The 13,552-nt window shown below is 44.1% G+C and overlaps 1 protein-coding gene across 1 annotated transcript in view; it reads left to right on the forward strand.

Annotated features, from left to right (window-relative positions):
- The first annotated feature begins 6 nt into the window (after window positions 1-6).
- Window positions 7-13,552, forward strand: part of LOC102382636 (potassium voltage-gated channel subfamily A member 3) — a 28,057-nt gene continuing 14,511 nt past the window's right edge. The window contains exon 1 of the mRNA XM_006025280.2: window positions 7-3,529. Within this exon, the coding sequence (XP_006025342.1) occupies window positions 37-1,761 (1,725 nt within the window). The 5' untranslated portion in view covers window positions 7-36 and the 3' untranslated portion in view covers window positions 1,762-3,529. The remainder of the gene's footprint in view (window positions 3,530-13,552) is intronic.

Here is a 13,552-nt window from a genome sequence, read left to right on the forward strand (position 1 = left end):
CCCTCTGCCCCGCGCCCCGCCGCCCCCGTCACCTTTATGGACGAGCACCTGAGCCTGCTGTACTCGCCCGCCGCCTCCTCCACCAGCAGGCACCCGCGGGGAGGCAGCAGCAGCAGCAGCCACCACAACCCGGGCTACAGCGAGCAGGCGCCCCCCGACGCCCCCGAGGAAGGGCAGGAGGAAGACATGACCGTGGTGGTGGGCGGGGGCGACCCCCTGCTGGAGGAGCCCCAGCACCCCCATCCTCTGCTGGGCGGCGAGCGCTACGACCCCCCGCCGGCCCACGCGCCCGTGCCCCCTGGGCACCACCCCCAGGGCGGCGGCGGGGAGCACGAGTGCTGCGAGCGGGTGGTCATCAACATCTCAGGCCTGCGCTTTGAGACCCAGCTCAAGACCCTGGCGCAGTTCCCCGAGACCCTGCTGGGAGACCCCCGCAAGAGGATGCGCTACTTCGACCCCCTGCGCAACGAGTACTTCTTCGACCGCAACCGGCCCAGCTTCGACGCCATCCTCTACTACTACCAGTCCGGGGGCCGGATTCGGCGCCCGGTCAACGTGCCCATCGACATCTTCTCGGAGGAGATCCGCTTCTACCAGCTGGGCGAGGAGGCCATGGAGAAGTTCCGGGAGGACGAGGGCTTCATCCGCGAGGAGCAGAGGCCTTTGCCCAACAAGGAGTTTCAGCGCCAGGTGTGGCTCCTCTTTGAGTACCCAGAAAGTTCTGGGCCAGCTCGAGGCATCGCCATCGTCTCGGTCCTTGTCATTCTCATCTCTATCGTTATCTTCTGTCTGGAGACTCTGCCCGAGTTCAGGGATGACCGAGACTACGAGGGGACGGGTGGAACCTTTGGGACGGGGGGTGGCCCGTTCACACCGGACGTCTTCACCAATTCTTCCTCGGCCCCCTCCATGGTGTCATCCTTCACCGACCCCTTCTTTGTGGTGGAGACTTTGTGCATCATCTGGTTCTCTTTTGAGCTGCTTGTCCGCTTCTTCGCCTGTCCCAGCAAGGCCACCTTCTCTAAGAACATCATGAACATTATCGACATTGTGGCCATCATCCCCTATTTTATCACGCTGGGCACTGAGCTGGCGGAGAGGCAGGGTAACGGCCAGCAAGCCATGTCCCTAGCCATCCTTAGGGTCATTCGGCTGGTCAGGGTCTTCCGCATCTTCAAGCTCTCTCGGCACTCCAAGGGGCTGCAGATTCTGGGACAGACCCTCAAGGCCAGCATGAGGGAGCTTGGCTTGCTCATCTTCTTCCTCTTCATTGGAGTCATCCTCTTCTCCAGTGCTGTCTACTTTGCAGAGGCTGACGATCCCAGCTCAGGATTCAGCAGCATCCCTGACGCCTTCTGGTGGGCAGTGGTGACCATGACCACAGTGGGCTATGGGGACATGCACCCAATCACCATTGGGGGAAAGATTGTGGGGTCCCTCTGTGCCATTGCCGGGGTGCTAACCATTGCTCTTCCTGTGCCTGTGATAGTCTCCAATTTCAACTACTTTTACCATCGGGAGACCGAAGGCGAGGAGCAAGCCCAGTATATGCATGTAGGGAGCTGTCAGCACCTCTCGTCTACTGAGGAGATGAAGAAGGCTCGCAGCAATTCCACCCTGAGCAAGTCAGAGTACATGGTGATAGAGGAGGGAGGAATCAACCACAGTGCATTCAAACAGGCTGCTTTTAAGACGGGCAACTGCACAACTACAAACAATCCCAACTGTGTGAACATCAAAAAGATCTTTACGGATGTTTAAAAAAATCCGAGGATGTGTATAAAAACAAAAATAATAATGCAAAGTGACTGTGTTATCTGTATTGTGTGGAACATGCACCATCGTTGGTCTGTGTGTGCACCCTTGTTTTATACATTTATTTTTTCAGATGATTCCTTTTTAAGATCAAAGAAAGGGATTTAAGAATCAGAAGAAAAGAGAATGGGAAGGAAAAAAGGACCTAGAGAAGAACACGCTCGCGGCTGAAACAGGTGTTTGTTCTGCAACATGTTGCAGGGCTGCTTCTGGGTTTTGGTTTTTGTTTTTGGAGGGGGGAGCAGCTTGCCGTTTCTGCTTTTTTTTCTTATTATTTTTGAAGCGAGGCAGTGTGTAGCCGATTCTCCCTTCCCACCACATACACGCACTTGTTGGAATGAAAACTATGAGTCGGAAGGGGAGAAAATAAAATCATGTAGCAGAGCATATTTGGAAGGAAATGACCATTTAATTTTGCAAACTGTCTCTGCTACCACACTGTTAAGTGATGCTTAATATTGAAACGTGGTGTGTGTCATTTACAGGCACATTCTTGATTTCTTTTTCTCCCCAGATAAATTTGTTCAGAGACCAAACGTAAGCAGTTTTGATTTAACCAGAAAAAAACATGCTAGTTTCCTATTGCTAATTCCCTTCCCTTGCAATCCGACGGGATTGTTTCATGCAACCTGAAATTGCTGGTTGCATGATGTTGTAGAGGAAATGTTTCCTACCAAATCGCAAAGATTAACAATTGAGTTAGTGAACAGTATCCTGAGAGTTTGTGCATCCTATGATGTCTATGCAGATTAGGGATTGTTAGTCTCCCATTAAATCAGTAACGGTCTCTTTGCAGTGACTGTGCAGCCTCAAACAAAACCCATCAACCTAGAAACAAAGGGGATATTTCCGCCTATTTGGCTATTTGCAATGCATTTGAGATAAGCGTCTCCATCTATCACAAGAAGATTAAAGTGGCAAACACGCCTTCCAGCGGAAGTTACTAATTCGGATCTGAGTGATACAGTTTCCATAGCAACCCTGGTTTCCTGGGAAACCCCAAAAGGTTGTCATGGCATCCCTCCTCCCATCCCCTTCCTATCCTGTGCTGTTTCCACAGTAACCCTTCCAGATGGTTCCAACTTCTGTGATTTCACAGAAAACCCGCTGCTCTGATAAACTGAACACACACATACATCGAGAGAGTTAATCCCACAGAGATTTGGGTGTAGAAGCTAGTCCTCCTAGATGCACAGTTTTTTTAGATCTGAAAGATTCTTGAAGTCCTAGTACATACTGAATTGAGAAGCAAAACGAAGATATTTAATGGTGCTGCACATGTGCTGAACATAACACCTGTTCATAGGCAAGCACAACAAATCTCCAAATCGCCCTGGCAGTCAAGTTGATATCTGATCAATGAAATTGAAAATTGATTCTCTTTGTGCAAATGTATACATCTGCTCAGCAGTTTTAGCAAGGCGATCTCGTCTCTGCACCTTACAGAACAAATCATATTTAAACTTACGGTACATGACCTAGATTTTTCAAAAGCCTCCCTCCAAATCCAAACAGCGATTGTACTTTCAAGCGCGTATGGCACTGAACAGCCAGACAGGACACTAATGAAAAAGGATGCCAGTCTAATGAAACAGGGGGACAAATGCAGATGACCTATAAAGATCAGGGGGAAAAGTAACCAAAACTGAGGGGAAAATATGCCTGCCTCGTCTTATTCACACATCAGGGGCTGCGGAGCATCAGACAGGATCAGGTGAGCTATGCAATGTGGAGAAAACAGTTAATGAATCCTAAGAGGTCATTGTTCTTTGAGAGACAGACTTCATATTTTGACTTTGACTGTTTGGATGGCACACAGTACGCCCCTTAGGAGCATGCACAATAGGAAACCTGCACTAATTTCCCTAAATCCCTTGATTTTCTTTCATATTAAAAGTATGGTCTTTATTTTGATTTCATATTGTTTGAGTTAAATAACAGGCATTTCCTTTAAATAGCAGTATACATCTTTGTTGTGGAATGAAGCAACAATTCAGCCTTCAGCATCATTCACCAATCAGGTGCCAAAAGGATCATTTCCACAATGTGTCAGTACTTTGTCTCAAGATTTTTTTTTAACAGGAAAATAAAATGACAGTCTTTTCTTCCCTGCAAGTCTGAGTATCAGCATTTAGAGTCTAATATAAACATCTGCTTAAATCCCATTGAAATTGGTGCTTTGCTGAATTGTGAAGGACTTACGCACATGCTGAAATGCTTGGCCAAATTAGAGCAATTGGTCTTATTGTCATTTAGAACAAGAAAAATATAGGGAAGTGATGGAACAGATGGTTTTTAATAGGCAACTCCATCATTTAATTTTAATTATACAAGTGCAGAATTTTCTTAGAGTTGTAACATGTGGTTTTATTATTCAAGATTTTGGGGATGGAATCTCAGCCACATTGAAGCCAATGAGTACGTGGCCATTGTTTTCAGTGGAGCTGGGATTTCATCCATGATCCACAAGTTGTGTTTGATTCTGATTCCACTTAATATTTACCCCCTTTATCTCATTCTCTCCCTGGTTTTCAACATCAAGTAGAAGTTTTATTAGCTAAACACCGAGAAATACATTGGGTTCTATGTTCAACTAGATGAAAATGGATGTAACTTCAATAGAACTATATTCTTTTGCCCCAGTTGGTTAGTTAGTTAATGTTTGTGAAGTGGTTAGATACAGTACTGAACAGGGATGGTACGGTAGTAACTAGAAATATATTACTGCCTCCTTCTGGCTAGTTTTTTTTGGGGGAACAGAAATTTTGAGCCTTCATCTTTTTTCTTTCAGTACTTTTATAAACTGTTTTATCATTCATGCAAACACGTCATCTATTCATCACTTTTCTAGATATCTCCCTGATATGCTTCTTATCTCATGAAGACCATTCAGAGTTCCTTGTTTTCTGTTAGGAATTTATGAGGAATTCTCAGTACAGATTTTGACATGTTATTTTCATTGGTATCAAAGATTTTATTCACCCAAATTTTTAAAAGGAGGATTATAGTACGAAAACAATGGAAATACACTGTCCATTTACTTCCACTGAGAGCACTATAGATCCACAGATGAATGCTGAATTTGAATTATTTCAGTGTCAACATGTTTAGATATGTGAAAACAACATAGTAGTGTGAAGATGACACTTAACCCCAAATATCCCAAGGTATCCATATTCTTTCATGAAAAAGGCAGAAAGTCTTAGTAATAATTATGAATTTCATGATGCTTCTTTGCCATATTTTTGTGTGTGGATGATAGCAAAATAACTTGAAAACTGGACTGTATTGACAAGGTGATGTCCCTGGAAGGCTGCAATGTTAATCCACTGCAGTAAAAGAAACCATTCCCCAGATACAGAATGGTACAACTGACAAAGCAGGTCTGACAGCCAGCAAAATCACTGCTGCTCTCCTTCTAAAATATAAAATGCATAGACAAAATGTTAAAAGCAGATAAGTGGGATGAGACTAGGGACAGACAGAAATTTTCTTTATGGTCTACCTGCTTGCAAACGACCTTTCCCTCCACTTCATATCTGTGAGTTTGACTCATTCAAGAACAGGTACTATATCTCTAGAACTTGATCTGCTCTGTTGCATGTTCTGAAGGTTAGTTTTTTCATTAGTTCTTGAGAGCATTCCTTTAGGGGCTGGAGATGGTGTTTCCACTGATGAAGGATTATTCTTTTTGCAACCCGCTAGCTTTCTGTAATCCATTTTTATCTCCTACCTTGTAATGTGCTCTGCCTAGTGTATCACTTACGGGCCCTTGACAGTAATTTTTTAGTTAAAAATGAACCTCATTCTTAGCAGCATGTTAAATTAGAATGTTTATAATGTGCTTAAAGAGAGCACTGTACAAGATTAGCATTTTCTGTTCTGCTTCATGTAAATTATCTGGCAGTTTAGCAAAAGGCATCTTCTAGGGGGGAGTGCCTAGTGTCATATACCATGATATTAAGTAGAGAAAACATTGTTAATGAAAGGTCATGGCATGTATCTAAGATCTGCCACAGCAGAGCAGTGTAGACAGCAAATGTTTATATGTAGTACAGGCAGTTACCTTCAATGCCTGTTTTCTGTATGTACAATGTGGCACAGTTGCCATTGCAGTAGGAACAATAACTTGTGAGTTCCCTGACATCTGTTCTTTTTTAAATCTCCACCTTCTCACAGGGCCTCTGTCCTTCACACCTGTCAGCAGGGAGATGAAGTGACATTCACTTGTCTCTTAGAAGGACGCAGAACAGGAACAGGCAGTTCCCACCACAGGGAACAAAACCTGCACTGCTTTGCTTGCAGCCTGATTGTTTGGGCTTCCAGAGTCTTAGTCTCCCAAATGCTTTTTTAGATTCAAAGTTTCAGAGTTTGTACAGGGGCATTCCCATCTCCAGGACATTTACTAATGGTATTTTTATGGGGGACAGAGGAGGAATGAGGGGGGACTATGTATCCTAAGGGTTTGATCTAACATCCATTAAAGTTTATGCAGGACTTTCCTGCTCAGTGTTTCCATCACAGAACAGGGTGATGTGCAAATCTCAGTGGTTGCAAACCACCCACATAGCCAGCCATGAGAGAGGCTGTATGAAGGCGTATTATAAACTGTTGTGGCCATCAGGTCTAGCATTCATAGCAGGGTCCTTGTTGCTATCTGCTTTTCTGGCCATCATTCCTACAAGGCTACATATGCTGGTCAGAAGATTTTGGAGGTAGCTGTGAACAGATCCTTTGATCCTGCTTGGAGCTGTATCTTTACTTAGCCAGTCCCGTACGTAAGGGAGGCTTGCATACTTTCTACCATGACTGCTAGAAAGATGATGAAGATTCCTCATGCCAGTCCGGATGACAAGTCTGTAGTAGTAGTGCCAGTCTTCTACAGACACAAATGTTCCTGTCTTTTTCTTCTTTTATGTACCATGCCCTCAATCTCGTCCTCCTTTTTCCTTTTCATCCTTTATTCACAGAATTCCTTCCTCTCCCCCACTTGTAATCCAAGTGCCCTCGAGAGACATACTATTTCATTTTTGTAACGTATGCCAAAACAGTTCCACTCCTTTTTTTCTAACATGCCTTGTGCTTGCCACTTGTTTGATCACTTGTATGCTGTATCCTTTTTCTCCTACCCAGTATCTGATTTTAGACTTTTTATATGGTAAATTCTTTGAAGCAGGGCCTGCTTGTCCTTAAATGTTTATACAGCTCCTAGCACAAGAGAGCCTGGTTTGGGACTCTGGGACAGAACTAGGATATATGTAGATTATGGCAACAACAATAGTAGTGCGTATAGGGTTCAATAAGGTCTGGAAAGCATAGCTAGTCAGCTTATTCCAAAAAAGGGTAGACTTTCTCTATAGACAATCATTGTAGTAATAACAATGCCCAGATCATAGAATCATAAAATCACAGTAAGTGAGGGCTGGAAGGGACCTCAGGAGGCCATCCAGTCCAACCCCCTGCTCAAAGCAGGACTAGGAACAACTATATCATCCCAGCCAAGGCTTTGTCTAGTTGGGTCCAAAAAAACCCCTCCAGGGATCGAGATTCCACAGCCCCTCTAGGGAACCTGTTCCAGTGCTTTCCTACCCACCTAGTGAAAGAGTTTTTCCTAATATGTAATCTTATCCTCCCTGTATGATCTGATATGGTATGTGTTAACAGGGAGTGTGCCTTCATGTGCAAATAATGTGACAATAAACTGCAGAGCAACATGTGCCACAGTAAATTAGTCCTGGGCACAATGTCTACATGTGCACCCAGGACAGCAGCAAATTAAGCCAGGGAGGAGCAGCTGATGCTAGCTAGGGCTGCTCCTGCTCTGTGCTGCCCCCACACCCCCACCCTGCAGCAGCTAGGGGGAGCTCCAGACTCCATTTGCAGTGCAGCCCAGGATCTGGGGGGCAGCCCCAAGCTGTTAAGGGGCATAGAGAGTCAGGCCCGGGCAGTGGGTGGCTGCATTGTGGAGCAGAGGAGCTGGCAGAACCACAAGGTTCATGTAGCTGCCAAGCCATGTGGCTAGGCAGCAGGTAGGAGTGTGGCCCCCTGCTGGCTGATCTGGTCAGGCACAACTTACACCCGGGTCAGCATCTACACGTGCAATGCTGCATAATAAATAACTCCGCAGTAGGATAGTATTTGTATTTATAAGTACTACTCAGCTGCAGAGTTTATTAGTTTCCTGTGGCTTAATGGCACTGCATGTGTAGACATGAAACATTTACTGCAGGGCTAATTGGGTAACCGCAGTAAATGTCTCATATGTAGATGCACCCAGGAAATCCCAAAGTACTGTATGAAGGAGGTCAGTATCATTATCCCCTTTTTGTAGCTGGGAAAACCAAAGTACAGAAAGAGGAAAGGAATTGCTTCAGGTCACTCTGCCAGCTAGTGGCAGAGGAAGGGGCAGAACCCAGTTCCTAAATCCTAATCCCAGCTGTTATCCACAGGCACACAATGCCTCACAATTTAGATCTCTTCCTTGGTGGAGGGCCTCTGGGATGCAGGCAACATTAACAGGTGTAATTGTTTTTTACAGAAGGACTAAGCACCTGAAAATACTAACTAAATATGTAACTTTGTCTAAGAGATGCACATGCTTAAGACTAGTGGTTTTTAAGGAAGTGTCTTCTCTATTATTGCTATAGAACTAGATGAGTACTGTAAGATACCATGTATGGGCGTTAGTATTTTAGTGAAATCTTTAAAATGCTAGCGTTGAGTCACCTTTCTGCCAAGTTTTTAAAATATATGAGTCTTTTTGTGTACACACTGAGCCAAATCCTTGTCCCATTGAAGGGTAATAAGATGTTTACAAGTGAGCAAAACAGAGCTTGGCTGAAAATGTATTCAAGCATATCAGAGTAGAAATGGGATAGTGTTTTTCTCATAACTCCTTAATGAAGCAGAAAAGGCATCATTATATACATTGTAGTTGAGATTGAGGCTCCACGTGTTAGGCACTGTATACCGAATCCCTGCACAGAGGCTATAACTAAACAGGGAAGTTGGAACATAGGCAGAGAGAGGACCGCAGTATTGTATAAAAAGCGAAAGCTAATATGATTGAAATAGTGAGACAGTGAAAAGGAACCGACCAATCTGTTGCCATTTCTTGTTGCTGTGCCAGATTCTTTCCTCTGACATGGGGCCGTAGAGATGGTAGATCTGACCATCTGGGCAGTCTTCCTTGTGAGCAGGTGTTTTGGTCTGGTGTAGACCTATGAAAAGAGATAGCAGAGGAAAGTGTGCAGCCAGAGTGCCATTGCACTGTAACAATTCACCTGCCAAAAAGTAGGCCCAGCATAGAATTTATTTTGCAAAGGGGAAATCTCAAGCAGCTTGCTGGGTACTGTTGAGCATCTGTGGTATTGTATTTATATTACACCAGTCTGATACAAACAGTTTTTGAAGTCAGAAACTTGGAAATGAGTTCTTTTGGGTTCTTTCCACTGTACCATTTATTTACAAGCTCACAGTTACCCTGGAAACAACTGTAGGTTGGGATTTTATCTGTCTTGGCTTTGATGGGAACACTTTTTGGAGAGTGTGCACAATGGCCAATTAAATATGCAGTGCTGTTTGGTTTTTTTAATCTGTGAAAAGAAATAACCCCCACAGAATACATGGTAGGTTCTACAGTTAGGCAGTTTGTTAGTAATTAATGTTCTGTATTGGTGGGGGTACTCAGTGTAAATTGGGAAAATAGATTGGTTACTGTGACAAAATGTTGCTTGAAGAGCTTAGGTATTTGCTACCAAAGACAAGGAAAGTAAGATGCATTGAAGATGATATATCTTCACAGCTGTCATTGGAGTTAAGGTCTTGGGGGAATGGCGAGTGATGACTTGTTGTCTCTCTTCTTACAGAGACAGCACAATCTCAAGAATTAGCTCTTGGGTAGTCAGAAGCAGAGAGATTGTGTTGACGTGGGGGCATGCGGACTTGTGTGGGAAAGTCACTTTCCTCCATGGAGAGTCCAGGAAGAAAGCAGCAGGTGCCTTGCTGTATACCTCTGGAAGAATTGGGGTAAACTGGATGAGAATCTCTTCCCTGACCCTCACCCTCCAAAGAAGGGAGAATTGGGTGGGGAAAATTGTTGGTGACAAACTCCTTCTTTTTCTGGGAAGAGGTGATAATTGTTGGGGTGGTGGGAAATCCAACTTTGAAATCCCAAACTATCCCAAGCCTGGGGAGCTTATTGAGTTAGTCTAGCTAAGACAAGCTGGTGTCTGTAGTGAGTGGTACTTACCACTATAAGAGGTCACTATAGAGGTCCACTATAGTGGACCACTATAGAGGTCACTATATTCCAATGATCTGCAACTGCGCAAGTGAAGTGTGACACCACCCTCCGTTTAACTGTTTACAGTAATCTATTTAAAGTCCTTACTGTTAGATTCATATCTTCAGCTGTTTATGTTGGCCAGTGACTTGACTGGAGCTATGATAATATGCATGTTTGCGGATCAGGCCTTTACAGGTCATTTCTGAAACAAGTTCTTCTACTAGCAGCTGAACACCTCATTTCTCCAACTGAGAGCAGAAGCATGATAAACTTTCTTCCAAACTGATAGAAACCCACCTTCCAACCCATTTAGCTGGACAGCAGAGCATCCTGCTGCCTGTGGGTTTCTGGCTGTGTGCATGGTCACAGAGCTTAGAGAAAAAGTGTCTTTTTATTTAAAGAGATTAAGAAATTATATCTGTATGAACCATAGCGGATGTCAAATGAATAAAGGAGCAGTTGGGCCTTGAAGATGAGAGGTGACTTGTTTATTAACTCCTGATTACAGTCTGTATGGAGTTTTCCATAGCAGTGCCATGGAGAGGTGGAGGAGTTTGATTAGGACAGTACAAGAAAAGGAGGAGACTGGACCACTGATCGTACCTGCCCTCGCATGCGTATCTGTACATAATGTTACATGCAGGTGAGGTTTCTGTTACCCAGGAGCTCCCAGGCAGAAAATCTACCTGAAAGTCACTCCAAACTGACTGCAATCTTCTCTTTGCTAGAACAGCTACAAAGAAACCAGCATCTTTCAGAAATGGACCAAGGGGTCTGAGAGTATGTGTTGGTTCTTTGTGTTCCTAGCAACCTTCATTGACAAGGCACCACTAGCCGATGCAACAGAAAGCCTGAGGGAAGACAAGACAAGTGGTACTTTTCCTGACCTCTGATGCAAGGGGCTGGGGTTTTTTTTGTGAATTTGTAAGCTGGCTGTGACTCTCTGATGTAGGGACCAGTTTTGTATTAGAGTTAGCCTCTAGGCTGCTTTGATTTATAGCAATTGCTTATGGCTCCCATCTGTCACCCAGGGAGTGCTAGTGCTGTATTTGAGGTTTGCTAGGCATGCTCTTATCCCAGAGTCTGCATGTTGGTAACAGGGTAATTTAGAAGGGAGGGCAGGGACATTATTTTCAGCTAGGAACATCTAGCTACCTTGTGGCATAAAGGAGCTGGTGAGGAGAGAGAATTCGGTTCATAAATATTCACATATGTTACATAATGGGGCCAAATTCAGCTCTCACTTACATCAGTGTACATCTGCTTGGTTACTGAGCAAAATTTGGCCCCAAACTGTAGGCGACTGGTAGGGGAGGCATGGGATGGGGGGGCATGTGCCCCCCCTGACAGAGCCATCCCCGCTGCCGATGCCAGCAGCAGCATCTGCAGGTGCTTGCCAGCTCTGTCCCCACCGGTGGCATCTGCAGGTGCTCAACAGCTCCGTCTAGCAGTGCCTGCAGGTGCTCGCCAGCCCCGTCCCTGCTGCCACCACCACTGCTGGCTTCTGCAGGTGGCCCCCCAGACTCAGAAGGCATCAGTCGCCCATGCCCTGAACACATAAAATAAGCAGCTCTTCCAGACTTGAGCTGGTACATACTAAACCTAGACTTTACCATTTGTACTGTATTCACTACACAGGAAGATTAGTAATATGGTAACAGTATATATAAACAAAGTACTGACGCTATGGGGATTTCATTTTGACTGCATCAGGACTACAATACTACTGTTTTTTGTCAGTTGGTTAAATTAATTTGTACTTTTGCTCATTAGAAAATATACCCTCTTGCAGCAGACTTAAGGCATTAAGTTCATGTGCCTCTTCTTTTCAGTGAAGCCATTTTATCCCTGCTGCTGGAAGTACAGGAACTGGTGTAGTGTGGGCACTAAGCGCATGGGTGACTGCCCAGTGGTCATAAGCTCGAGGCCATAGCACAAGTTCTCATGGCGCAGTCCCATCAGGTTCCAACAAATCTGTGGATTCTGCTAAATACCTTGTCACATGAGAACCTGAAAAGGGAAAGAAAGGCTGGCAGTATAGGGAAAAATACAGCCAAAACTGCTTTGTTGAAAAATACTTCATATTAATTCCGCTGTGACTCTTTGGTTAGACTTTCTATAAGCAAAATGCTGTTTTACAAGATCCACAAGTTTCATGAATCCATGTGTCACATCAACACATAGTTCTTGCCTTTGCATTTCTGAGTAAGCCCCGCAGTAGAACATTGACAAACATTCATGCATGAAAATCCCCTCTGGGCTCTGTCATTTTTTCTCTTTTATTATAAACTGAGACATGTTCAAGTAAATTAAAACCTGTCTTGTATCAGGCTGAGCTGAAGCAAGCTTTGGCTTTTAGTTTGTCACTGGTTTTATGTGGCTAATTTCTTACCCATTGCTGCTTCCCTACTAATTTTTAATTTGAATAATCCTTGTGAGACAACGCTTAGAAACTTAAATCCAAAGGCTTAAACTGACTACACAGAACATTGCACAGATGCTTTTTAAAAAAAATATGTCCTTTTCCTTAAGGATTTGCAGTTCAGGTGTTTCTCAATGGGTTCTGTAAGCATGTGCGCACACATATGTACAGTGCATATACGTATGTTTGTACCTAGGCACACATCTGCGCATTGTATTTCTACACTTATTACACTTATTTTTAGCCTCTTTGTGCATATGGTAATATTTGAATAGTGAGAATTTATTTAGATTTGGAGTTGTTATTACTATGAAAGAAAATGAGAGCCTGCTTGATTTTGGCAGGCAGACGTGTTAGGAATAGTCACTTCAGAACAGAACAATAAGAGTCTGTCTAGTCTTATTTCTGACAGTGGCCAGTAGCAGATGTTTCTTACACTTCCTCTAAAGTGTCATAGAGAACATTTATAGACTCTGTCTGGATCTTAAATAGTTTGTGCCAATCCCTTGCTGAAATCTCCAAACACAATTTTTAAATTGAACCCTCTCATCGGCTGCTTATAAATGTATGTTTACATTAGTGATCAGCTCACGGTGCTATTTTCTCAACAGATTTACCACCAGAAGTTTTAGGACCAGCTCCCTTATACCTAAAGTGTCAACTTCCACCCATGGTGATGGAAGTAGATGAAAGCCCTAATCCTGCAGCTGATTGTCTCTGTGAATAGAGCTCCCTGCAGCAATGCATCCACATGCAAGGTCACTCCCTCAGGCTGTAATAAAGAGCACACCAACCACCCATGCAGGATTAACAACTGCATTCTGAAATATAGCCTGAAAATCATAGAATTCCTGTGAATCTTCTGCTGTTGCAATGAGTACCTGGAATATGTAGTTCAATATAGGCTCAATCCCACATAATTGAAATTAGTGAGTAGGGACCTTCACGGTGGAAGCAGAGTGCGCGGTGGCTGCTTTAATCTTGCATCTTCACACACACCCTATTACTCGCATCCCCACTTCCTGCTG

This window comes from Alligator sinensis, unplaced genomic scaffold, assembly GCF_000455745.1.
Source record: "Alligator sinensis unplaced genomic scaffold, ASM45574v1 scaffold872_3, whole genome shotgun sequence".
Lineage (NCBI taxonomy): Eukaryota > Metazoa > Chordata > Crocodylia > Alligatoridae > Alligator > Alligator sinensis.